The sequence below is a fragment of the Barbus barbus genome (assembly GCF_936440315.1).
Source record: "Barbus barbus genome assembly, chromosome: 2".
Taxonomy (NCBI): Eukaryota; Metazoa; Chordata; class Actinopteri; order Cypriniformes; family Cyprinidae; genus Barbus; species Barbus barbus.
The window spans coordinates 10,932,456-10,960,010 of NC_136730.1; the positions used below are offsets into that span (position 1 = coordinate 10,932,456).

A 27,555-nucleotide genomic window follows, 5' to 3' on the forward strand; every position below is an offset into this window, starting at 1 on the left:
AGCTGATACTCAACATGTCACACAGGAATGCTGTTTAACACATCAGGACCATCAGTTTCTTGCTCTCAGAACATTGATAATGTGTTTAATGCTCCATAAATTAAACTTGGGGTTTCTGTGTCAAATACACTGCAAAGCAATTTTAAAAGACAAAAAAGGAAGAGAAAGCACATTTATTCACCCGTCTTTAAAAATCAAGGTACTCGATCTTCATTTATATCATCACGTAACAAAAGCATTGATTATTCTGTGCCAAGAAGACCTGATATAGATCAGAATACTTTTATACTGACTGTCATGCATGTGGAAATAGTTTAATTCAAGATGCTGGCTCATTGTTTCTCAAATATGTGCCACTGTCTCCAATGCGTCACACTTTAGATATTTGCAATTATATATTTTTTAAAATATATAAAGTCCATAAAATACATTGTTCCCAAAATGTAGACATTAAATCCACACTTAATTTATGAGCGTCATTGCATAGATAGAATATCTAACTTGAACTAACTTGACCTCTCCATGTAATTTTTGCAATGCCATTTAAACAAGTGGTGTTAAGGTGACACGGTTCATCACATCAGCTATGACTGTAAATATAGAATTAGCATTTAAAACCTAACAAACGTCTTTTTGGCAAATGTTTTGCTAAATGCATAAATAAATGCATGGTTTGATATTTTGTTAATGTTATAGTATATTGTATTTGTGCAGACTGCAGTGTGAAGTTTCAAAACAATGATTTTTCATTCCATATACATTTTTTTCATAAGTTTCTCATACCTCACACTTTATTAATCGATATTGAGCTTTTTTAAAAACAACAACAAACAAAAAAAAAAAGTCAAATAACGATTTTATAAAGTTTAAATGAGCAGTCTGAGTGCACTGAAATGTTATGATGTTTTCTTAAGATCATAGCACTGTTCTGGACCCACATTTATTAGGCTGAGCTTGGATCATCTGTGATTTCTTGTATCTTTTTTTTAGGCAACATTGATCCTGGATCAGCAGAAATGAAAAAGTGTGATATGATAGCCCCAAAAATAGGAAGCAATCGGTTTCTGTCATGCAAAGGGTTAAAGCCTTGTGGAGGTTGGTCCGTGAGTCATTTGTGATTTGTCATATCTTCTCCTTTGTCTCCTTCATGCCCAAGGCAGATAAGACACATGAACAGATAGACACACCTGTGTGCCTCAGAGTCCTGCTGTGAATTAAGCTTCAGGAACATTATGTTTATGGAATCTAACTTAAGTGCAAATTCAAAGTTTTGTGACAAAACTACAGCATTGCAGGGTCACCGCTTGTCAGTAATACATCTCACTGTATGATGGATTTAAGACCTGTTTAACAGCCAAATGTATATTTGTTGGAGTGGAGAAAAAAATTAATTCCTTCTCAGAAGGTAATGTTAGCATAAGCGAAGCTATTTCTGTAAAAATACAGTTAAATCAGAAATATTGTGAAATAATATGTTTTACATTTTAAAATAACAGTTTTCCATGTGAATATATTTTAAAATGTAATTTATTCCTGTGATGCAAAGCTGAATTTTCAGCATCATTACTGCAGTCTTCAGTGTCACACGATCCTTCAGAAATCACTTAATATTTTTGTGAAACAACAGCATTATTTAAAACTATTTTTTTCCAACATTATAAATGGCTTTGCTGTGACTTTTGATTAATTGAAATGTATTCTATTATTAATAATTACATTTATTTACAGTATGTTCATACGATAAACAGTAAATATACAGACTTATGTTCGTGCATTCGTGTCATCTGCAAAAAAATAATAATTTATTAATTTTTTAAACAATCAGGTTGTCAATTAAAACCATTTTGCACAGAATTCAGTATGTATATAAAAATCAAACATTAATTATAATCTGCTCTTATTAACAGTTCTCTCTCTGAAGGCACGCTTAACTGTATATGCAGATTTGCTTTTTACAACCGTGGCACACAAATTAAAAAAATAAATCTTTGCTTTGGCCTCATCATAAGACAAGCTGCACTTATGAGCATGTGTGTGTGTTTTACTGACATAAAGCATACAGATCTGCCTTTAGTTTGCGAAATGAGGGTCGACTTCGTGGATTGTACTGCCAGCACTGACACATGAGGGAATAGATTTCATCCGGACAGCTATTTGGGGCAGGCATACGATATCCTAAACACAAAAACAACTGTATTATAAACAACACTCGCTTTGCAAACAGGCAATAACCCTGAGATTGATGCATGTGAAGTACCTCTCTCCACCTCGTCTCTGGTCTGTTGGTTACTCATGTTTTGAGGTATGGTATACGGTGTGATTCCTCTGGAGAAGGTCTCCCACAGCAGCACTCCGAAGCTCCACACATCACTCTCTGTGGTGTATCGTCCTGATGAACCAGTAGAGGCAACGTTGAGACACAAACCCCTCAGTCAGGACCAGACAAACACAATGCAGGCCAGTTCAGGATACATAAAGTGTCTCATATCTGATTGGCAGGATTGTCTAGTACAGGGTTTCCTAAATTGGGGTTCATGAGGGAACTGCAGGGGGTTTGTGAGTTCATGAAACTCTAATAATCAAAATATGGCTGCACAATTAATCAAAATAAAACTAAATAAAACTAAATAAATTGCGATATAGCTTAGTGTGACTATCAAATCAAAGGCTTCAGTTCAATTAAATAATTAATACACTTTATTTTAAAATAACTTTGCAACTAACTCTCATTAGACTATTAGTAGACTGTTAGGTTTGGGTTAAGGTTAGTAGTAGTTTTTTTAGTAAACATTTACAAGCACATTACCTCATACATGTAGCAATTTAAATATATATTGTTACGTCTGGAGACATTTCTCTCTCTCTCTCTTCATCATCTAAGTAATGACGTTAAACATTATATGTGACCCTGGACCACAAAACCAGTCATAAGTGTCAATTTCTTTTCATATAAATTTATACATGATCTGAAAGCTGAATAAATAAGCTTTCAATATTTGGCTGAGATATAACTATTTGAAAATCTGGAATCTGAGGGTGCAAAAAAATCTAAATATTGAGAAAATCACCTTTAAAGTTGTCCAAATGAAGTCCTTAGCAATGCATATTACTAATAAAAAATTAAGTTGATACATTTACAGTGGGCAATTGATCAAATATCTTCATGAAACATGATCTTTACTTAATATCCTAATGATTTTTGGCATAAAAAAAAAATTATAATTTTGACCCATACAATGTATTGTTGGCTATTGCTACAAATATACCCCAGTGATGTTTGTTGTTAATGTTTGTTAATGATTTATAAATGAAAGTTATTATAAAGTGTTACGGACAATGTAACTTTTTATTTAACTTAATTTAATCTAACAATTTATAACCATTTTTAAGTTATTTATTATAATAATTATAATAATATATATAACATTAACTATATATAGATAGATATATAATATATAGATACAAAAATAACAATAATCATAATAAAAATAAAGAAAAGATGATTTTCTTTTTTAAGCTTACTTGTATTTTCTTAATGGACGTCAGAACCATGAACATGCATAGGATTAAAATATATTATTGAAATATATCCTAAAAGTCTCAGGGGGTACTTAAATCAAATATTTTACGTGTAAGGGGTTCATCTAAGAATAACGTTTGTCAACCCCTGGTCGAGTATTACCATAATTGAGGGCCTCTGGTGCCGTCCATTTGACTGGGATCTGCTTCATTCCTCCTGTAGCAGAATAAACCCCATCCTGCTCCTGACGAGACATACCGAAATCACTGATCTTCACCACGCTCTCCTCTCCCACGAGACAGTTACGGGCAGCCAGATCTCTGGAGACAGGGAGAATTAGAGAGATTTATTGTAGGTTGCTCTGAAATAAATGTAAACGCACAGAAAGAGAATGCCTGAAGGAGGCAAATATAAAACAAGCTAACAAAAAAAACAACTAGAGCAAATTAAAAAGTATAGGAATGACAGACAGTGAAACAGAAAGTGCACTGGCTGTCTGGGAACTCAATCCTCTCTAGAGACACTGAAGCATGAGGGAAATCAGATGGAGCAGTGAGGTTTAATTTCCTCTCAGCTCATTACCCCAAAACCTTCCCATCGGGCATTGCTCGTAAACCACTGGTAAAGAGACTTAACCATAATAGTGAAATACCTAGAGTCTACTTATTAGATTCAATAAAAACCAGCTGTGAGCTCTGCCAGAGCTTTATGGATCCACCATCTACTATAGTTTCTCAGCATTGATCCTAAGATCTTGTGGGGTATATCACTAGATTTCATGGTCAACTGCTCACCGATGAATGCACTTCTTGCTTTCCAGGTACGCCATGCCAGACGCCACGTTCTCTGCCATCTTGATCAACATCTTGGTCTTCAGATTGTGGCCTTCTGTGCGCAGAAAGGTTAGAAAGTCCCCTCCTGCCAGCAAAATCAGAATAGTCCAACATCATATGATACATGATTTAAAGTTTATTCACTTTAAAATATAATATCAATTAGTTAAATAATTAATAAATAAAAGGTTTCTTTGTGACAGTTCCTTTATTAACTTAAATGCTATCAAATTAAATAAATACACATTTTCTTTATTTTCTAACCGTAATCATTTATTATTAATTTAACAAATATTTAATTATAAAAATAATATTAAAAACAATATATAATTAATAATGTTCTTATATGAACTATTCTAAGTAAATTATTATAAATAAACAATTACATACATAAATATTTCAATAATATTTGAATAATTTAAAAATGACCATTATACACCATATGATTTTTTTTTTTACATGTTTGTTCTTCAGTTTATCGTATGAGTACTACATTGGGAGTACTTGAAAAATATAACAAGTGTCATGTGGAATGTGTTTATTGTGCTTTTTTGTCATTTTTGGAGCTTAATTTAAATAATGTTCGCCTTTTGTGTTGCGTGGAAGAAAGACGGTCAGTTTGAAGCGACATGAGGACAGTAAAGGATGATTTATTTTTTGAGTGCACTGTTCCTTCAAATGATTTTTAATAAACGCTTAGATGTACCTTGCACCAGCTCCATGATGATATATATTGGCTGTTTTTGTGTGCAGACGCCGATTAGCTTCACTATGTTTGGATGGTCATACTGCTTTAGGATCCTGGGATAGAAATGAGAAATGAGAGTGTTATGTGAGAGTATATGCAGAATGCATGCGTTAATAAGTGTCTACACAAACCTGGCCTCCATTAGGAACTTGTTCTTGTGTTCTGCGGGCAGATTCTCTCTGCAGGCTTTCACAGCGACTGGAGTATTGTCTGAACGCAGGCGTCCACTGAACACCTCACCAAAGTTGCCCTGATAACATCCAAACATTGCAATGAGCATCATTATGAACAAAATACTGGCTTCACATGTTATTTATAATCTTTACTGACATCCTTTTATTAGTCTTTTTATATAAAACTGCTTACCCGACCAATGCTCTGTCCAAGAATGACATCATCATGTTCCAACACCCACTTATCCTAAAAAAAATCACAACCGATATAGATTTAATGGTCAGTGCCCATATCTGGAGACCACTCTCCTAATAGAAATACATGTATGAATTTAACTACTGAAAAGGTTAAAAGATGGCTTTCTGAGTTCTATCCTTTTTGTGGAAAAAAGCTTCCTCTGAGACAAAAGAGTTCATTTATGAACTTCTTGTAGGTGGACAGTAAAGAATTCAAATAAATAAACAAATCAATAAATGAAATATTGTTGCAATGTATTAAATATTTGAATAAAATTAGCATATTTTGATGTGGACACAAGGGGGAGCGAACACTTCTCTTATTTGGCAAAGAGTATTGTTCTGTTCAAAATTATAAAATATTATTATCCATTTAATAGTTTTGGCAAATACATATTGCTCTATCACTACTGTAGAACCTATATTGTGGCAAAATGGTTTATTTGTGAACATTTCCATGGGGGACTGTAAACAAAACAATATTTATTTGCATTAACATTTGTAATAATTCTATATTTTACAATAATAATAATAATAATTATAATATTATAATGATCCTTATTACAATAATTATTATAATATATTACAAGAAGAAGAAGAAACATTGGACACAAGGGAAATTGACAAAACTATTTTTCTAATTAAAGGGGTGGTCCAAAGCAGTTTCATGCATTCAGAGTTATTTACACTGTTAAAGAGTTGCATTCTCATGCTAAGCATGGCCAAAGTTTCATAAAACGATTAACAAGTATGATGGAGTATTACTGCCAAAAATCTTCCTTCTGGGTTCGTACACGTTTCGGAAAGTTTCTGTCTCTTCATGATGTAATGAAGGGTGGAACTCCTTATATGGGCATTTCTCCTAGAAGAGCGCGCCCGTGCACGCATCGACCGGAGCGAGAGCAAGAGTGCGCCCATCAACGTGCTTCATTTGGCTGCGACGCAAAGGACTCACTCGGGAAGAATGTCTCTAAAGAAGTGTGTTTTTGGTTGTAAGGGAAAGATGACCTTGTTCAGCTTCCCAAAAGAACACAGCCTTACATGAACAGTGGATACAGTTTGTTTTCGTGGCACCAACGGAGTTTCTCAAGTGTGTTTGTTGGCGAACGTTTTATAAACAAGGCCCAGTTCGACACTGGATTTTCACATCGTTTTATACTGAAAGATGGAGCAGTCCCAGCTATAAAAGATCCCGGTCATGATTCAGAACTGCAGATGGAAAGTGAAACGGCATCAAATGTCTGTGTTTTGTTGGCGATCGGTGCTTAAGTGTTCGTAACTCTTTAGCTCTGCTCACGACACGCCTCCAGAAGCTTGGCTGTTTTTGGAGAGAATCGTAAAGCTGTATCTTTCTTTTATAAATATGATAAAACTAAAGACTTTTTGGCGATATGGAGGATGCAGTACTACTCTATAGGTACTCAAGATTAACATGCGATTGGGTGAAACTATGCGTGTTATTCCCCCTTGGCTAATCTTGGCCAATACATATCAGGCTATCACTCCTCAGCAGCAATCTATATAGTTATCATATGACTGATTTGGGATCAGTGATAAACCTTAGCGATGGGTCTCTTCAGCTCAATGTCTGTCCTCTTCGTGACGGTTTGATGGGAGATGGTGAGGTGCTTTATTAGCAGCGGTACAGAGGTGAAGCCTTCACCGTCAAGGCGATACACACCCTAAACACACACACATAAACATGCATAGAATGGCTTTACAGTTAATCCCTGCACACATGATATACTGACACAAATATCACTTATTATACCCACTCACTTCTGTACTCTGAATGAGGAAGTGCCGGCACTGGCCGCCCCAGTGCACAGACAGCACATATTCCTGTTTCCCCTGGCTTTCCCGAACGAGGAAGTCGCCATCATTCTTCAGCAGTTCCTGCACCTCCAGACGGGGGATGGCACCGTGATACCAGCTCTGCTGGGTCAAGGGTTTCTCCGCCTCGGGCACCGGCGCCAGGGCGGGGGGAACCTGGTGAGATGTATAAAACACACTACTCTACAGGAAGAAGTTGCACATACAGCTGTGAGCAGAGAGCAGGAGGTGAGAGAGGAAGAATGACACTAAAAAACACCAACCGTGTACTTGGGCTTGAACAAGCTGCTGAGATGGCTCACGATTACATCCATGTTGAGGAGCTTATGGTCTTTGTCACGCTCCTGCAAGATCAAACAATGAATAATACAATAGCATGACAAATAAAACTACATTTATTAAAAACCTCTTGTAATTCAGTCCATCATCTATCATAGTATAGCATATATAACTTAGCATTTTATTTATCTTAGACCCTTATTTTATTTAGGTTATTTATGATGTTTATACATTTTTAATTAATTTCTTCTAAGGCAGTATATTCTAGGTAGTTTGGGAAGAGACTGAAAATGCAAATAGTATTATGTCTCAACAAATAATTACATACATACATACATATACACATATACATATATATATACACATATATATATATATATATATATATATATATATATATATATACACATATATATATATATATATATATATATATATATATATATATGTATATATCTCTATCTGAAGTGTTCACATTTTTACAATGACAATAAACCTTCTTGTCCACATAATTACATAATTTTTTGCAAATAAATAAGTAGTGAATAACACACACAGCTTCTGAATGTTTCTTTTTACAATGACAATAAACTGTACTGTACTTGAAATTATAGATATTCACATATCTGTTTGGAAAACATACAGTTAAATCGGGAGATCAGCTAAACAAACTGCCTACAGATGATTTACAGTGGAATCATGTCTCAGTCTTGTGATTTATCCTTGAGAAACAACCATATTCAGAAAGGCCAACCAGCAGCTTGTGAGCAAGTCCTGGTAGTTCAGAGTCAACAAGGTTGTGTAATTCTCATATTTCAAAATCAATGTAACAGCATGACTGGCTTAGATCATTTTACATTGCACTGCATTTTACAGCTTTGAAGCCACTTTATTCTTTACAGGGGCCATTTCATGCTTTTCATCTTAATTACAGTCGACTTATTTTACTGTTATCGATAGTTCATCTGGGCTTTATGACAATGGGTTGATATGCAGTACTCATCTGTCTGATGCCACAAAGTTGCTGATTACTTTAAAAAATAGTCTTTCCACTGGAAAGGAAGTTCAGAAAGTTACAGTATATTTTCATACACAGCAACAATGAACTTATTTCAAACGATAACAAAACCGATTTCTCATGATCTTATTACTCCATCAACCTGCAAGTAAACATGTTTTAAAAGTCAGATGTGTAGTTTATTTATTTAGTACAGCTGGATAGATTTGCTTGTTTTGAAGAAAAGAAAAGCCCAGGTTTAGTCTAAGCTATCCTGAAACCTTTCCGACAGGTCAAGCACAATTGAAGTCCGCAAAGCAGATGTACTGTAGGAAGAACTGAAGCTCTCGGAACAGATTTAATGATACGAGAGTGGACTCACTGAGTTGCTGGATGTGATGGATATCTGATCATCATCCAGGCCTATAGGTGGAGCCTCCTCACTGCCAAGAGTCTCAAGCTTATCAACCAGAAGCCTCCGCTGGGCCTCCAGGCGAGCTCGAGCCACCATGGACAGAACTACCTGCTGTCTGCCGTCCTCCAGAGCATTACGCTTACTGAACTGATACACCCTACAAAAACAAACAAAGGAGAACAAGCTCACATGTGTGTAAACAGCAGTGAGAATTCTGTGAAATCTGAATGCTCTTATTGATTCTAAATGATTTTATTAGATACAGATTGTCAAACTCTATTTCTGCCCATGTCCCCCAATAAAATTAGTTAAATAAAATAACATTTAATTTTTAGCACCAACGCATTGAATTCTGGTTATTGTGGGAGTAGTTTTTCTTTCGTTCATTCCTTCCTTCTTATTTCATAACCTTTGAGTAGTAAATATTTTTAGGTATAAATACCAGTTATGGTTTGGTTGATGACAATGACAAACTATTTTGAAACTCTGTTTTAAAATGGTACATTTTAAACAGAATATTAGATTAGATTAGATTCAACTTTATTGTCATTGCACATGTAGGTACAAGGCAACGAAATACAATAGAGAAGAACACAGCACAACATGAGGAAAGAAAGGAGAAAAAATAATCCCCACACTATGCTCCTAAACGGGAGTACAGTGTGAGAACAGACAAAAACCTCAGCACAGAGCACAATCAATACAGAAACACACAACTCGCAGCAGGGGGAGGGTAATCCAGTTCAGACGAACAGCCATCTGGTCTGCAGCCATTACAGCGCTAATCACAGACCCGCTTGTCAGACTGGCGGGAAAAAGCGGCAAAGGCGTTGGATAGGGGGTTTGGGAGGTGAATGAATATCTGTATGTATGTGCGTATGAGTGTGTGTATGTAAGTTTGTGTATTGTAGGCCTTGAGATCCGCCGCGCTGGCACTCGAAAAAACAAGTTGTCTCAGTCCGCAGATTGTGATGCGACATAGCAATTGCCATGGAAGCGGCCTTGGTCGGAACCCAACGGTCGACAATCACCAGGTGTCTGTTGAAGGGGGAGGGAAGCAAGAGAGCGTCTCCCTGCAGCGTTCTTCCGGAGGGTTGAATTCCAGAGCAACCTTGTCAAGCTGTCTGTTGTTTTGGGAAGCCGAAAAGAGATAAGATTGTTTGGTCTTTGGGATAGCAGCTGCATACCAATTTCACAGCTACTCTCTTTGTCCATTCTGATCTCCAAGTCCATAAATTTTTCCCTGCAAAGCCGTGAGCTTGGCCGTGATAGAATCCATATTGCGGTTTATAGTCTCAGTCTCAGCGCTGACCGCTCTGCCCACTGCTTCAATCATGACAGGCAGCCTTTGTGAGGCTTTGGACAGCTGTTCCCGTCTCCTGAATTCTCCAATAACCCAGGGCAAAGCATAATCCAATCAGCAGAAACTCCGTTATCATGGTTCCGAATAGGTAGATGTCGTCAATGTCCTCCACGGAAAGAGCCCCCAGACACATGACCCGCCATCTCTCCCATGCGTCCATCGTGTAGCCAGTAGCAAACGTTCCAGCCGGACAATTAGGTTCCCCCGATCCCAAACTTCTAGTCGAGAAGATGGTGTCAATTGCGTTAAGAGACCAGTTGATCAGATCCATAATTTCGGTTTGTAGAACAGTGCAGAGAGAGTCTCTAAAGTATTAGACAAGGACAAGACGAGAGAGCAAGTAGGGAAGATAAGGGGAGGGAGAGGAAAGGAAATGCGACCGCCTTCGCTGAGAGCCAAACGAGAAATATGTTTGTTTTATTAAAGTTTTCCTTTCTCTTTGGAGTGTTACAAGCTGTTTGTGCATAGGTAAAATCCCTGAAGTTGCAAATACTAAATATCTCAAAACCAGAGAGATATTCTTTATAAAAGTTAAGACTCGACCACGGCCTCCTAAAACGGCTCATGTAAACTGGCCCCCACATGTCTACGTCACAGTGTGGGAAGATTTGCAAAACACCGCCCAAACATATACGCAATGAAAGAAGGCAGAACTATTATCCGGTGCCATGTCCTGGAGACACTGTGTTTCATTGTGAAAGCGAAAGTACTTTGTTTGGGCTTCCAAAAGAGGACACAACTAGAAATCAGTGGTTAAGTTGTATTTACAACACTGTTCCAGAACAGTTCAACCCAAATATTCAAGTGTGTGCAGCGCATTTTACAGAGGACTATTTCCTGAACTTGGAAGCTACAATGCTGGCTTGCTCAAAGGCTGTTTCTATAAAGTGGGGCAATTCCAACTTCGCAAGGACAGTCTGGCGCTTTTGACTCACAGCCTGTAAGTTAGTTTTCATATTTAAAGAATTTGCCACTGACGATTCAAACTTGAGTTCTGAGCAGTGTAGAGTCGTGCATGTTGTTTGTTGATCATAAATGCAGACATGATAATGTTTACATGGCGCGATGCAACGCAACGCATAAAAAGACAGTAAGTCATTATATTCAGTAATTATGTCCCCACTGGATGCAACAAATGCCTCCTTTACAATGGGTTTTATTGTTTTTGTGTGGTCATGCCAGGACACGGCATCACAATACAGTAAGGGGGCGTAACATTTCCGTCTCACGCTTGAGGTATTCGGCCAATTACAATGCACTGGATAGCTGGCCAATCAGAGCACGCCTCGCTTCTCAGAATGGTGAGCTTTGTAAAAATCGCCGCGTTTCTGAAAGGCGGAGCATAGAGGAATAACAGTAATGTACAGTATGTGGAAAATAATGTGCTTTTTGAACCTTAAACCGCATAAACACATTGCATTGCACCAAATACACAAAATAATGTTCTTTTTAGCAACATCATTTGACCCCTTTAAGAACTTGCTGCCCTGTATGATTGATTTATATGAAACAACTGAGCGTCCGGGACAGCGGAATTTGTAGTTGTAGATAATAGCCACACATGTGCATCAGTAAATTTGAAGCCACAGACAAAAGTTGCAAACTTGTAGATTTTTTTCTCTCTCCCATAAACACAACACAACAGTTACACCTTCTCGGATCCTTCATTTCCGGTGCACGAATCCTATCCTACGAATCACAAATCATGAAACTCGTACGCTCACATGTTTTGCTACTATTGCTGCAGTGAATATGGTGCAAAACACATTCATACACCTGCATCAAAAATGTGAAGTCGAGGACAAATTTTGTACATCCGCAAATCAGTATTTAAATTCTTGCAATGAGATTTGCACACTTGTAGAATGTTTTCTTACACAGGCTTATATTTTTTTTTTGGATTCTTTTTCTAGCTACGAGTCCTAAACCATTGCCGCTACAGATGCACAAATCACTTTTGCCCCATATGTCACACAGATATGTGGTGCAACTTGTAATTTGCAAGTGAAAAACAGCTGATTCAAGCCGTTGTCGTGATGCACTTGTGTTTGTGCTAGAAAAAGCATTATTAAAGCATTATTTACCTCAATAAACTCCTAATTTGCTGCTTATTAATAGTTGGTAAGGTAGTTGTAAAGTTTAGGTACTGGGTAGGATTAGGGAAATAAAAAATATGGTCCTGCAGAATATGTGCTTCATAAGTACTAATAAACAGCCAATATGTTAATATTAGGCATGCTAATAAGCAACTAGTTAATAGTGAAATATTGGTCCCTTTACTAAAGGGTTACCATAAACGATGAAAAATTTACATTTTTAAGGTGAACTATTCCTTTAAAGACATAGAAGTGAGTGGCCAGTCACTTTTGGCCAGACTTTTTTCCCAAAATATATTTGACTATAATTTTATTGACACTAATTTGTTACATACATTTATAAACTTTTTGAAAACATTAAATGCAGAATGCTTCCCTTAACCAATCAGAATGAAGCATTTCCAGGAGTCATAAGACCCAGGGCTTTATGCAGTATCACTTTATATGAATTCATGTCTCAATCACACATCAGAACACACTTTTAATTCAATATTGGATATTTAATATTAAACATGATGGTGATATGGTGCAGGGAATCTAATTTTTGTTATATAAATTTTGTTAATCAGTTTGAATCTAATAGGAGCGACACAGCTATTTGGTTGCTCTAGAGTAAATGAATTGTAAGTGACTTTGCATGAATGCGGTTGATAAATGTTTACCCGCCTAAAAAGATGTAGAAACTTCCTCTTACTTAGCATTTGAATTGCAAATCTGGAGCACAGGAGTTCAGACGTGTAAGGAGAGTTCACAGGCTCACCTCTGGCCTGTGTTTGCAGAGCCCTCCTCATTCTGCAGATCCAGCTCCAGCTGGTTGACGGTGGCCTGCTGAGAACCAAGAGTACTAGCGAGACACAGGAGCTCCTCCTCCACAGCGGTGAGCCTTGGAAAAGAGAAAAAATTAGAAGCCATAAGAGTGCAAAATGAGTTATGATGAAACAGAAGATAGTCAAAATGCTGAAGGCCAGTAACACTGAGTTACACATTATAGGAGGAAATATGTATCATGTTTACTTACATTTTTTCCAGTTGCTAAACGTGTTTACAGTATATTTGCATAAACTCTACACTAATGTTCACAAGTTTGAGATTGGTAAGATTTAAAAAAAATGCTCTTATGCTCATCAAGGCTGCACATATTTGATAAAAAATACAGTAAAAACAGTAATATAGTGAAATATTATAACTTTAAATGACAGTTTTCTTGTATTTCAGTATTTAGCAAATAAAAGAGATCAGCTTTAGTCTGTGGCTGAACAGAGTGAATAATTTCATGTTGTTTTCTTTACTTTAAAGTTTGTGAACAGGTTCTGATGCCATTATGAATATATGCGTTTAGAATTTTTGAGAAAAACAAATGTTAAACACATTTTGTAGCTTGTGTAAAAAGTGTTTAAAGCTTTCAAAAAACTCTGTTGTAGGAAACAGGATAATGGGTTGGGATGTTCTGCTTAGAGAATGAATTTAAGTTTGTAAGTAATTGAAAAAAAAAAAAAAACAATAATTTGGTTCCTAATTAGACGATGCCCTACGGTCAACACTCGCACAAAAACAAATAATGAACCAAAAAGCAAACAGGCTATGGAAAAATACTCCTCGTTCCCTACCCTCTAAAAACACTAATAAAAAAAATAAAATAAAAAAAAGTTCACATGATGGTTTCAGAAGAAATAACTTCTTCGCCTTCTGAGAGTTCTGATTTCACTTCTACCTTTCTATGACATTTTTGCTTTCACTGGTGCCACTGTGCTGTACAGCGGTGTGCAGAAAGAAGAAGAAACTCACCGATGCTGGATCCCCTCTACTGTGAGCTCATTGAGCTGCAGATCTTCAGGCTTCAGATCTTCAGCGTCCTCCAACAAACTGCCGTCAAACTCCACACATGCAGGAACCTCTCCTCTCGACCTGCACATACATATACGTACATATTGTACACGTGCACGCAGAGACATGGACAGACAGAAGACTGTCTACCCTTTTAAAGGTGCATTAACATGAAAGCGTCTGCAGGCCCATGCATAATATCAAACACAATATTCATTAGGAAAAAATGTAGGGCGGGACTTGATTTTATCCATCATGATTTGATTGGTGGCTATGATGTTATTGGTTATATTGCAATGCCCACATGGCCTAAGTTACGTCCAAGATTTGAGCAGTGTTGTAACTACATTATTATACAGTAAACACATTTTCATTCTCTATTGACAGGCATTCAATGACAATTGTGGCTTTTTTTCTAAAGCAGAATACAAATGATATTTATTTACAAACTATTTATTAATTCATTTATGCATATATAATTGCATGCAAATATTTAATTACATTATAGTAGATGTCTGACCAGTGACCATTTAATTTTAGAGGACTCTTAAAAGCTACAAATAAATAATTATTTGTAGCAGACTTTCACTTTAAAACTCATGCACCAGCAGGACAGTTGCTAATGAAAGGCTTGAAACTCTGAGGAACTGTTTGATCGCACATGGCACAACACATTTTCATTCTCTATTGACATACATGCACATTAGGAGCAATTTGCATTTGATTTTTTAAAAAATAATTAGAAATAATTTTTATTGCAAATTAAATTACATATAACTACATGCAAATATTTAATTAGATTATTCTAGACATTTTGCCAGTGCCCATTTATATTTGGAGGACTCTTAAAAGCTTGAACTGGACCTATTTTTTTGTTATTTGTTGCAGGTGTTCATGCACCAGCAGCATATCTGCTAATAATGAAAGGCCTGGTATTGTGAGCAACTGTTTGATCTCAACGTCATTTCTTTATAATATTGTGCACGGATGAATCAAAATAATACCAGGAACATCTATTATGAAAAGAAACAGGGTCCATTTGATTTCATGTTGACTAAGAGATGAGAATAAGTTACGCAGAGGATAAACAAGCAAGTTGGCATGCAACATCCCTTGTTCCTCTGGTCCAGGATCCCATTGCATTCAACAAAACCTGGGAACAAAAGGGAAAGATATATACCTGTTCTGCTGGATGAAGTTCTCATACTCTGTCTGTGGCTGGATGGCTTTCAGGGCATTGGCCATTTCAGTGTGAACACCAACCACCTCATCATGAAGCACGCTAGACAGATCGAAATACTCCTGCAGAATCTCCTTCCTAAGAAAACAGCATGCCACATCAGTCATGTGTGTTTTAACACGCAAGACACAGCAAACCTACTTCTTTTTTACCAACTGTAACTGTATATGTCCATGTACAGCGTATGCGAGAAGTGAACAGTACAACATAGCGTCCATTCAAAAAGCAGAAGTCACTGTGGGGAAAGTTGTTAGCTCTTAAAATAAAGCAATGAGTAATTAGGCCAGTAAGCAAGCACCTAGCAAGAACCACAATTTAGAAACTATTAAATACTATAGTTTAGATAATTTTTCAGGAAATTACGTTTACTTTATCTACCACTGTCATGAATAGAAATAAAATCAAATGGCAGAAAGAATCTAAAAGCATAAAGACCCATGCTAACTACTATGATTTCACAGTATACGGTTATAGTGATGATGTTATTAATGTTGACTCACAGAATAAGCACCATTTCCTCCTGTAGCGTCTGCAGGGCTCCTAGTAGGCCCGGATGGCTTTGGCCGTAGTGGAGTTGGTGATGCACCTGCGCGGCCTTCACCGACAGCACATATTCATTGTGGTGCTCGTGCAGTTTCAGAGTGGCTTTGATGTAGCGCTCCTTTGCTTTGTCACGTTCTTTGTCTGTACAAAAGACCATCCACAAATACACATGAACATCTAGAAGAAAGTTGATGTACAGCTGTGCATCAGGCACAAAAGACTATGCAACCCTTTATATTTACAGTATCACATCTGTTTTGTGTTTTTGTTCAGTTATATAGCCCTCATGTTTCCATTGTCTTTGTCTAGCTTTGTTCTACGTAACCCGCTGTTTGGTGAGTTGCTTCATGCTCATGCTAAGTCAAGTCTATTTATCTTGTATTTTTTCACGTTTGGATTTAATTAAACTGCACATGGGTTCAGCAATCTTGCCTTCAGTGGACTGAATGTTACAGAAAGCTAGACCATTAATCATGAACCCAGCAATTCGTCTTCTGCATCTTCATCAGGGCAATCGCCCCATTGATGAGTTTGTGGATGACTTTTGTGGATTGTGTAATTTAGTGGATTTTAATGACACTGCTCTCAAAGGAATTGTTTTTTTTTTTTTTGGTTTAACAGAAGAAATATCTTGTTTAATGCTGCATAACACCCCTCACTGGACTCTGGCTCAGTGTATTGACCATCCTCTTCTGCTGTGGGGTTCCTCATTCACTGTGGGAACTGCAGACGAGGGACCCCATACTGCCACAGTACCCACCAAGCTAAAGTCCTCAGCCTCGATGGCCACCACAGGCCTCGTCATCTCATGGCCGCAACACCAGAGTCATGTCATGTCAGGGCTGCTCACGTTTCTTAGTGCTGTCACCCCAATGACCATCAAGCCAGAGTCTTGCAACCACTTTTAGACCAAAAACACATCATCATCACTTTGTGTGTCATGTCATGGCCTTGGAGGCCACTCATGAACTCTGCCTACCATGTCACAACCACGGAGACCATTTGAAAACTCTTTACCTGTCCTGTCAAGGCCACAGAGGCTGTCTCTAAACCCCCTGTCTTTGCTGTCGCGGCCAGGTGGGCCATCCACGCTTCTGCTCCATCATGGCCTCCTAATCTCTGAGGGTCTTCAGTCCAGTCTGCTCTACTGAGGTGGTCCTTCCTGGTTGCCTGCTCCGCCAGCTCCACCCTGGTCTCTGGCTCTGCCCTAGTTTCCTGATCCTTTTATGGTTACTCCATGTCCTAGCTCCTCTACTGCTCCACAGTGTGCCGTTAAGCCCAAAGTATACTTTAGTCTTGTACGTGTACGCTAGCGTACAGTCGATTGTGCAGCCTTTCAAAGTATTTTGCACAGTCCTTCAAAACTATTTTTCTCCAGAAGTTACGACCAATAAAAATCTCTTTTAAACTCCTTTAAACTAAAGTTGCGGCTCTCTCATAACCCTCTCACACAAGCGCTTGTCAATGCAGCCGTTTGTTGTTGTTGCAGTCTCCGCTATTTTTTTGTTGTTGTTCCGTCTCTTTAGTTTAATTTTTTACTATGAAACAGCGGCCTGGGCCAGTGTTGCCACCTTGTGGAACAACTGATTAGTGCAAACCCAAGTCAATGAGCATGTGCTACCTGCATGTACAAACATGTGCCATTACAAAAACTGGATGGTGCGCGTGCTTTTCTGGTAATGAAATTTGCGTCACTCGCACTGTATGCTTACCTTCGTGTACACATAAAAACCGAAATGTGCTTTGGGCTTTACGGATCCAGGCCCACCACTGCTCCACGGTCTAGGCCCGCCACCACGCCATGATGCAGGTCAAGTTCCACTTTACAGTCCCGGCCCACCATCCCTTCCCCATGATCTCCTCTACTCTACCACTCTCTTGGAATTTTGGGTTTATATTGGGTTTTGGGTGGGTGTCATGTTAGGGTTCTTTAGCTCTAGAACTGCAGAGCCTGAACCGCTCTTGGGCTACCACCCAGAGGTTGTCCCAGACCAGACAGGAGTGGAGGACTTTTGTCGCTGCCCTATATGCCAAAGGCATGAAAGCTGATGTTTTCATGCCTTTTATTTTGAAATTCTCATGGTTATACTTCCTGTTTGTTGTGCGTTTCCCTTGCTCCTCTTGTGATCTTGCAATGTGCTACCCTTGTCCACGAGTCACGTTCTGATTGGTTGTTTTGGTCATGTGTTTCTCTGTTCTGTTTGGTCATTGGTTCATTGTATGATTGTTCACAGGCCTTCTTTGTTTAGTGATTAGTCCTAGTGTGTATATATAGCCCTCATGTTTCCATTGTCTTTGTCTAGTTTCTAGTTTCTGTTTATCTTTTATTTGTTCGTGCTTTGGATTTAAATAAACTGCACATGGGTTCAACAAACTCTCCTTTAGAGAACTGAATCTTACAAGATGTATAATTGCTTTAAAATAATGAAATACTCACACCACAGGTCAAACTCTTACAGTTTGTCTAAATCTTAAATCTTACAGTCAGTAAGATTTTTTAAAATAATTCAAAGTGATAAGACATTTATAATGTAATAATAAGTTTTACTTCAAATAAATGCTGTTATTTTGAATTTACCATTTATCCAAGACAACTGTTTTCATCATTGATATACTACTACTACAAATTTTCTTGAGCAGCAAATCTGAATGATTTATGATGTATCATGTGACACTGAAGACTGGAGTAATAGCTGCTAAAAATTCATCTTTGTCATCACAGAAATAAATTACTTCTTAAAATGCATTTAAATAGAAAACAGCTCATTTTAAATTGTAAAAATATTTCAATATTACTGTTTTCACTGTATATTTGAACAAATAAATGCAGCCTTGGTGAGCATAAGAGCCATTTTACGGACCCCAAAGTTTTGAGCAGTATAGTGTAGATCATTCATTCTTTCAACTTTATTCATGTCCCCCAAGGGGCAATTAGTTTTCTCAAGAGCTCAAGAGCTATAATCTGAAGAGCTATATTTGCTTATTTAAATCAGAAAGCCAACAAACCATCTGCTTTGACCACCAAGTGCTTTAAAGGTTATAATACACCTTGCTTATCCTATCAAAGCATGAAGAATTGTCTCCATCATGTGCAGATCATTTCAATAATGCCTTCTTAACTGCAAATATAGAGTATCTGTAATTTACCTTTCTTGTTTGTGGCCTGTATATTCATTATTTTACTGTATTTTCATTTTGGCCTGCCTAAGTGCTGCAAGAGGTGCTCTGCTGAGCATTCACACTATGGCCGCTGGAGAAACCACATTTAGTTTCTCTCATTTCCTCTGGAAACTTTGTTATCTCTTTTTATTACCTGACAAACATGTCTTTGTGACCTGAGAAACAGGACAAGTACACAAATGCCTTGTTTACACGTAATATCATAAAAGCATTCAGTGTTTAAACATTAAACAGTTCCTCTTATTGGATGTTATCTGTTCAGCACAGACTACACAACTCAGTCAAAATGAAAGAAAAATGGCCAGGCTTTTTAGAGAACTATGCAGCAGCGAGGCATCTTACCTTTGCTTGCTTCCTGGTACTTTCTTTTAGCCTGTGTCGCATCCCGTACTAGCTGTCTGTAACTGGACTTGAGCCGGTCCAGCTCAGTTTGGGTGACCTAACCTTACACAACAGGGCAAAAAAACCAATCAAAATCCAGGTTGGTGCATCAAAGTGAGTCACATATGTCATGGGCAATCAAAGGCATGAAAGAACGATGAGCAAAAACTCACTGCTGACAATCAATTCAATATGTTACTAGCCAGCTTTAGATGTGAGGTTGAATGTGTGTGATATTTAGCTAATAATAGCTTTAAAACCTCCAGGCTACACATAAGTAATGGAAATAACGATTTATTTGCTGCAGTAGTCACTTCCTATATCTGTGAATGCAGGCTGTGCACTCAAACTACTGTGTTTTGGTGAAAATTCAAGCATTTCTGAATAGAAGCCAAATCACGCAAAAATGCAAGCTGTACTATGACCAACATGGACAGGTTGCCTGACAAAACTACTGAGAGTGAAATAAAATTATCATGTTGTGTCACCACTTAATTTCAACTATAAATTCTGGTTCCTGAAGTTAACAGTTTCAACTGTAACTTCGACCATAAACGGACAGACAGACACACAAGGTTTTGTTGCTGATAGAGCTGATAAGATTCACTAGAAACACTGCTCTAAACAGGTTTTTTTTCATTTCCTGTATATAGTGTATATGTTTGCAGTGTTAAACCATTCAAGAATTCACAGTAACCATCTGAAGATCAACTGGCTACTTGTGCTTCAGTTTTAACTTCAAAATTCAAAGGGATTGAAATAAGCTTCAGAGCATGGCAATGCAGAAACCGCTACTGTTTATCAAGCAAATAAAATGAGCGCAAACAGAAGAGCTGCTTGATGGCTTACCACTTTGCATTTCCTCTATCTAATTTAGAACAAAGGCAAATAGGAGATAATTATAGATGTTCTGATGAAAATGTGACTGATGCCTGTATGTGAAAAGATCGCACATATAGGGTGTATATTTCTATTTCAAATAAATTCTTTTCGACTGTTTCAACCTCTGCGATGCTGTTGTTTTGAACTTTGAACTTCCTATTTAATCAATGAATCTTGAGAAAAAAAAATCAATTTCCACAAAAATATTAAGCAGCACAACTGTTTACAACATTGATAATAATAAGAAATGCTTCTTGGCCAGCAAATCAGCATATTAGAATGATTTCTGCAGGATCATGTGACACTGACTGAAGACTGGAGAAATGATGCAGAAAATTAAGCTTTGCGTCATAAATTACATTTTAAAATATACGAAAACAGTAAGCAGTTATTTTAAATGAAATAATATTTCACTATATTACTGTACTTTTTTGATCAAATTAATAAGCATCTTGATAAGCATCAGAGAATGTTTTCAAAAACATAAAAAAAGCTCTTACCAAGCCCAAACTTCTAAACAGTGGTGTATATGGGAGTAAAAACACATCTTGGAGGAAAATCAGTTCAAATATATGCATACTTCATGATTCACACACATATTTCCTCATTTAATGTGTAACTTAATATTACTGTCTCTCAGCACTGTGACTATCTTCTACTGCAACACAACTTGAATGGTAGCATATATATGCAAGAAATAAGATTCCAAAAGGGGATTTTCACTGTGATTCTATTAGCTCCTCTAAGAACCTTCAGTTCTTAAAATAACAATTTTTTTCTTCGTATGAAGAACATTTTATCTAAAGAATGTTTTTCCACTGTAAAGAACCTGAAAAGATTATGGACGTTAAAGGTTCTTCACGGAACCATTGATTTGACAATAAGGAACCTTCATTGTTGAGAGTGTATGAGTATGAGAGTGATGTGCGTGTGGCGCTGACCCTGCACAGTTCCTGGTTGAGAAGGTTCCACTGTTCCCCGTAAGTCTTCCTCAGCTGCTGCTTGTCCCGGATGAGGAGGGTGAGTTTGCTGAGGGGTCCCACCATCAGATCCTCAGAGTGCTTGCGCATGATACGACTGAGGCTCTCCGTCTGACTGACCAGCACGTTCCACGACTGTGAGCGAGAAAATTAAGTTTTACAACGTAGGCACTGAAAATGTGAATGCATAATTATATTTTCCTGTGGTGCATGCACCTCTCAAGTGAAAGCAACAATCAAAAAATTACTTGCATTCTGAATGTTTGAGAATTGCGTACTCAGAGAAAATAAAGCAATTTTAGGCCTGTTCATGCCCTATGCTCAATTAGAGGTTTTAGCATCAATAGAGTCTAAACCAGGGGTCACCAAACTTGATCCTGGTGGGCCGGTGTCCTGCAGAGTTTAGCTCCAATTTGCCTCAACACACCTGCCTGGAAGTTTCAAGTATACCTAGTATGAGCTTGATTATCTGGTTCAGGTGTGTTTAATCAGGGTTGGAGCTAAACTCTGCAGGACTCTGGCCCTCCAGGACCGTGTCTGGTGACCCCTGGCCTAAACCGTTTGGAAAGTCTTCAAAGAAAAAGTCAAGAATATCAGACAAAGCCTGGGGGTTTTTGACAGCAGGTTTTAGATTGTTACAGTGCAATTTCCAAGCGTTAATATCGCATGCAAAGTAGAGATTTATAGCATTTTAACATGGATATACCATCCAAATGCATTAAAATCTCTAATATAAATTGGAATCAATCACTGGAAATTCTAAATACAAGCCTTCTGAAACTTTATACTCGCTAAGGGGATCCTTCCAACCTTATTAAACTGGCTGATGTAGTCGAGACCTCCTCCAGGCTGAGAACCTTCCAGCTTCTCAACAATAGCTGACATCTGATGCAGCTGCATGGAGAATTCGCGATCGCTCTTGGCCCTCTGCGTCATCCATTTCTTCATCACCTCCATCAAACGCAGCTCAGAGTCTTGTAGTTTCATTAGAGCGGCATGACCCTGAGGACACCACAGGTCCTCCGCGAAGCCCATACCTGCAGCACACTACTACAGCTAATTGTGTGCAAAAATGTTATGATCAGTTAACAGGTAATCAAAAATAATATCTAAGAGTCAAGATGACCTACAGTGTGTATGTGTCAGCAGCAGTATGTTGGTAAAAGAAACTCTGGTCAGGTCAACGAGAAACACCACAAACCAAGATCTACAGAAAGAGGAAGAATATTATAGACTTTTAAAATGCTTTAAATGTGCATTTCATCACATCATCGAAGCCTTTTGTGTGCCGGTTGCAAAAAAGGATTGCAATAAACGTTGTAGTTTTCAGAAGCTTTCATTTCCTCACGGGCAATTTAGGACAAGAAAGGATGTCTATAATCACCACTTCCCTTATTGCAACGGCATATCAAATGCGAAAGTTATTTAATAGCAGACAGCTCAGTCATGAGGAAATATTCTGAAATGCCAAAAAGTTAACGATTTACAAAGCACAATATCTACTTTGTGTACATCAGTAAACAAAATAGTGATCTTGTTCCAAAATACAGAATTATTTCCATCTCTGCAGTTGTTAACCACTATAGGCCTACTTGAACTAAACTAGCTATAGTTTTTATTAGCTAGAAGCTACTTTAAAATTACAAAAACAACAAAGTATGAGAACTAAACTTAAAAAATATTAAAGCGCACCATGTCTTTTATATTTAACCAAAAAGCAACTCGTATTGATTTCCATGCGAAATGTATTTTCCATTTATTTTTGTTTGTGTAGTACTGACCCATTACAGAAACGAATAAGGTCACATTTTGTTTAATAAAATGGATAAAGACATTGAATAAAAAAAAAAAAAATCCAGCTGTTCAAAGATTAAAACAAACAAAAGGAGATGGCGTCGTGACGTCACCGAGCGTTTCTCCTACTACAGTCAGTTAATGGCTACAATAACAACATTATTTTATAATGAGGAATTATTTTCTTAAATGAATCAAACACCAGAGGACATACAGACACTGTATAACACCAGAGCACCGATTATTTCATATATAGTCGACAGTGTGAATTCTCACCTCAGCTGTGTCTGGCGCAGAGAAACGCACCTGTCAGAGCGATAAGAGCACGAAATTCTCCATTATAAGAGAGAGACGAGAAGAAAGAGCGCGTCGAAACGCTGAAGACGAGACAGACGAGCTCTTGCGATGATAGCGGCGACTCTAGAGCTCAAACCAGGAAGAGTCCGGCAGGCGAGACAGAACAACACCACCTCCTCAACCACCCTGACACCCTTGCCATACTGATACTGCATTATTTCATTAACCCTGTCTGCTATGCATGCACGTATGCATTCATATTTGTATTAAAATATGATTTTATTGCAATATATTTAATATCATAAATAATACTAAAAGCATGTTAAACATGAAACTAGACAGAAGCAATAATTCAGAAGCTTATGGCATGCATAATAGTATGTGCTCTCTCTGTCTATATATAGGCTAATTTCTTAAATGCTTAAAGCCTGATACATTTATACACAAAAATATACAAACACTAGTAGCACAATAGTTTATTTGCATCTTACTATTACTATTTGTGACCCTAGCCCACAAAACTAGTCATAAGGGTCATTTTTTTTAAATTGAGATATATATATATATTTTTTTTTTTTTTTTTTTTTTTTTTGACAACGACTATGATGATTCATAGGTTTTTTTTTTTTTTTCCGTGGGCACATGTTTTTGAGGATTACACACATGTAACATTGTACAAACTGAGGGAAGTCATCTGGAAGTCCACTTCTGTTGCAAAACAGGCCATGCCCAAAATATTCTCTCGTTTCATTTTTGTAGTATTTTAAACAATTGGTCAAGACACTGACCGACCGGTCAAATCAATCAAACACATTTGTAGCATAGTCAAATCTCCCTTTTGAGGCCAACGCACCCAACACTCCAATCTCAACAGGATTATAGGCCTTTCTTAGCAAAACAGTTCCAAGTAGAAACCTTTAAAAGGTGCCATGTACCTTTGTCAAAGAAATCTCAATTTACACTTAGCCTAAAAAAAAAAAAAAAAAAGACTACTAAAGCTTTCAGCATGGCTGTGGACTGAGATTTGATCTGACCTATAAGAAATACAACAGAGTTCACAAAGGAAAATGCTGAAGTTTGCATAGATCTTTATTTTTTTGTATAATCTATAATTCGCATATTGACATCAATTAAATAAAAGGGAAAAAAAAACTCTTTAAATTACATGTAAATGACAATGCACCATATATAGTACAAAAATAGGCCTTATTTTTATATAGTTGTCCCGTCTCAGGTAGTCATACAAATGATTGGTGTTTTCTACTTGGGGATCTACATGCATCAGTTGACTCTTCAAATAAAGATGAAAATAATCCTATGGTTCCAGGTTCTCACTCGAGTCTGAACACACACACACACACAAACAAACACTCGAGCCCTTAAAGTGCAATGCAATCATTGCACCATAAGGGTGAAAACCTATTGCGTGTGACCTTGGTAACAACTTCTGCCACAACACTAGTTTAGACCACAACCGCTAAAATATAATTCAAAACAGCCACTTGAAGCATTCTCTGAAGGTGAATGGCCAAATCACTCATCTAATTCAAAACTTAAACTAACCTCAATTAAAAAAAAATTATTTTTTTTTTCCCTTCAGTGTTTTTTTTTTTCAGGTCATGTTATCGCTCTAAGGCAAGCAGATGTTTTAGCTGTGCTCTTTGGTCATACCTTCACAGTCTTTGAGACTTTCCAAAATACCTGTAACAATCATTACTGCAGGGGGCAGAACAAGCTATTTTACAGTTTAGCTAAACAATAGTGTAGAGAAGTTAATAAACATGCATTTTGAAATTAGATTCAACTGTGTGTGTGTATATATATATATATATATATGTATACATATACACATATATATATATATATATATATATATATATATATATATATATATACACACATATATATACATACATTCATATATATATATATATATACACATATATACACACATACATGCACGTGTGTGTGTGTGTTTGTGTAAATAAATGCAAAAAAGTGGCCCAATTTATCCAAATTCATTCTATGTAAATAAACTGAAGATCTATATATAAAGACAGTTGTTTAGCTAAATAGTAAATTGCAGCTTCAAGTTTACCTCTATACAAATAATAAAAGGTAGGATGGAAAGTTCCTATTTGAACCTTGTTTTAAGAACAGGGAGGTGCCAGATCAATAAATAAACATTAGATATTTAACAGCAGTGAAACTGTAGGGCGTCGTAAATGAAGATGTTCTGTCAGTCTAGAGACTGTGTAGATGAACAGGACACACTTTAAAAAGAGATGAGCCTTTATTGTATATTAAAAAAAGTGTGTTTAAACTAGGGCAAGGCAGAAGATGGTGCAAGTAGTTTGTGAACTGGCCTATATTGTGTCCTTGTCTTTGTTTCGTGTAGTCGTAAGAAACAATGGTTTGAAAGGATGATAGCGCTCTCCACCAATGATTTTGATAGGATAATGATGAAGAAATCAGCACATCATTGCATTAACTCTGTTGGGTCTCTATTGCACAGATTCCATAACATTATCATTTCATAAAGATACTGCATAAGAGCAACATGTGGATCATGAGTATGTAATAATTCAGATAAAAACAAAAATACAACAGTACTATATTCTGGGCAGATGAGCTGACAAGACCAAGCGCACTACTAATAAACAGTAGTAAGCAAAGAAAATGACCCGATGAAATGATTTGAGCAGACAAAAACAACCAAACGTCTATAAAACCCAAGCTGCTCTGGGTGAGGGTCATCACAGCCCTTTCTCTGATTTCAAAAACATACCCATACTTTCAACATCTATATCTAATAAATGGATGATCCCCATAAACATGAGAACATGGAAGCCAGACCTTTTCAGGATAGGCCTATAGCTGGGACTGTTTCTAGTGTTTCAAACCTTGACTGGAGGACAGATTTAGAAAAGAGAAGAGCTTAATGCTGCTGAGCTGGCTCGGAGAGACTGACTGACATCAGAGAGTTCTCCCCACATTCGGTACGGTCAGGGAGCGCAGGGATACTGCGGTTCACAAAGAAACTCACAAATAAAATGAAAATATTTACTATATTCACCTACTCACTCGTGTCACTTCAAACATGCATGAGATCTTTAAAGAAACACAAAAGATATTGTTAAGAATCACCAGAGCAAAGCTGTCGATGCCGCCGAGCATCACAAATGACAACAAAAACACCATGAAAGTGGTCCAAAAAACTTGTGCACTCTATTTCAATTATTTTCATGTCATATGTTAATTTTATGAGGAAAAAAAGAAAGATTTTTGCTCACATTTTTGAGATTTGAGAACACGGTGCAAGTTAATATATAATGTTACAGTGGGTTTTTTTGTTATTTTTATATATATATATATATATATATATATATATATATATATATATATATATATATATATATATATATATATATATATATATATATATATATATATATTCATATATACACACAAATTATATAAAAAATTGACAATAATGACAAATTCAGCTAAATAGACATTTACAACTTCTATTTTGACTCTAGGCCAAATTAATGATTAAATGTGAATGTTACAAAATTATGAATCACACTAGGTTTGATGCCCTTATTTTGATCAACTATTGTAATTGAATTTAAGTTAGTGCATGTTTATGTTTTATATGCATGTTTAGTGTATATGTGTGTGTATATGTGCTGTCAAACAATTAAATCACATCCAAAATAAAAAAGTTTGCGTTTACATAATATATATTTACACATACATATATCATGTAAACACAAACTTTAATTTTGAATGCGATTAATCATTTGACAGCACATATACACACACATATACATATATACACACACATACATACATATTATATATATTCTTTCAACCTAAGAAAATAATGCAGGTTTGCAATGACATGAGGGTGAGCAGATGACGTGTTTAATCTTTT

The 27,555-nt window shown here is 36.9% G+C and overlaps 1 protein-coding gene across 2 annotated transcripts; it reads right to left on the bottom strand.

The window, feature by feature from the left end:
* Positions 1-1,780: 1,780 nt before the first annotated feature.
* Positions 1,781-23,831, bottom strand: LOC306882532 (tyrosine-protein kinase Fes/Fps-like). 2 transcript variants are annotated; one of them, XM_079437229.1, is made up of 20 exons: positions 23,595-23,831; positions 22,655-22,731; positions 22,335-22,580; positions 21,486-21,659; positions 19,624-19,720; positions 16,059-16,242; positions 15,499-15,636; positions 14,280-14,399; positions 13,255-13,377; positions 9,003-9,192; positions 7,608-7,688; positions 7,291-7,500; positions 7,071-7,193; positions 5,468-5,521; positions 5,233-5,351; positions 5,060-5,154; positions 4,315-4,438; positions 3,683-3,840; positions 2,258-2,389; positions 1,781-2,175 (listed from the first exon to the last, which is right to left on the bottom strand). In XM_079437229.1, exons 3-20 carry the CDS (start codon positions 22,557-22,559, stop codon positions 2,042-2,044), a joined length of 2,481 nt encoding a protein of 826 aa, XP_079293355.1. In that variant the 5' UTR covers positions 22,560-22,580; positions 22,655-22,731; positions 23,595-23,831; the 3' UTR covers positions 1,781-2,041. The 2 variants fall into 2 exon arrangements, with proteins under 2 accessions (XP_079293355.1, XP_079293354.1); XM_079437228.1 differs by having other exon boundaries at positions 7,291-7,527; positions 23,595-23,826.
* Between the last annotated feature and the right edge of the window lie 3,724 nt (positions 23,832-27,555).

What these genes read in the sequence shown, in the direction of transcription:
- LOC306882532 (XM_079437228.1), bottom strand. Translation starts at nt 22,559, where the DNA reads ATGGGCTTCGCGGAGGACCTGTGGTGTCCTCAGGGTCATGCCGCTCTA. An exon ending in TCAACCAGGAACTGTGCAGG is followed by an intron (nt 19,721 to 21,485) that starts GTCAGCGCCACA and finishes GTGTAAGGTTAG; the next exon opens with GTCACCCAAACTGAGCTGGA. An exon ending in TGTTCAAGCCCAAGTACACG is followed by an intron (nt 7,528 to 7,607) that starts GTTGGTGTTTTT and finishes TTCTTCCTGTAG; the next exon opens with AGTAGTGTGTTTTATACATC.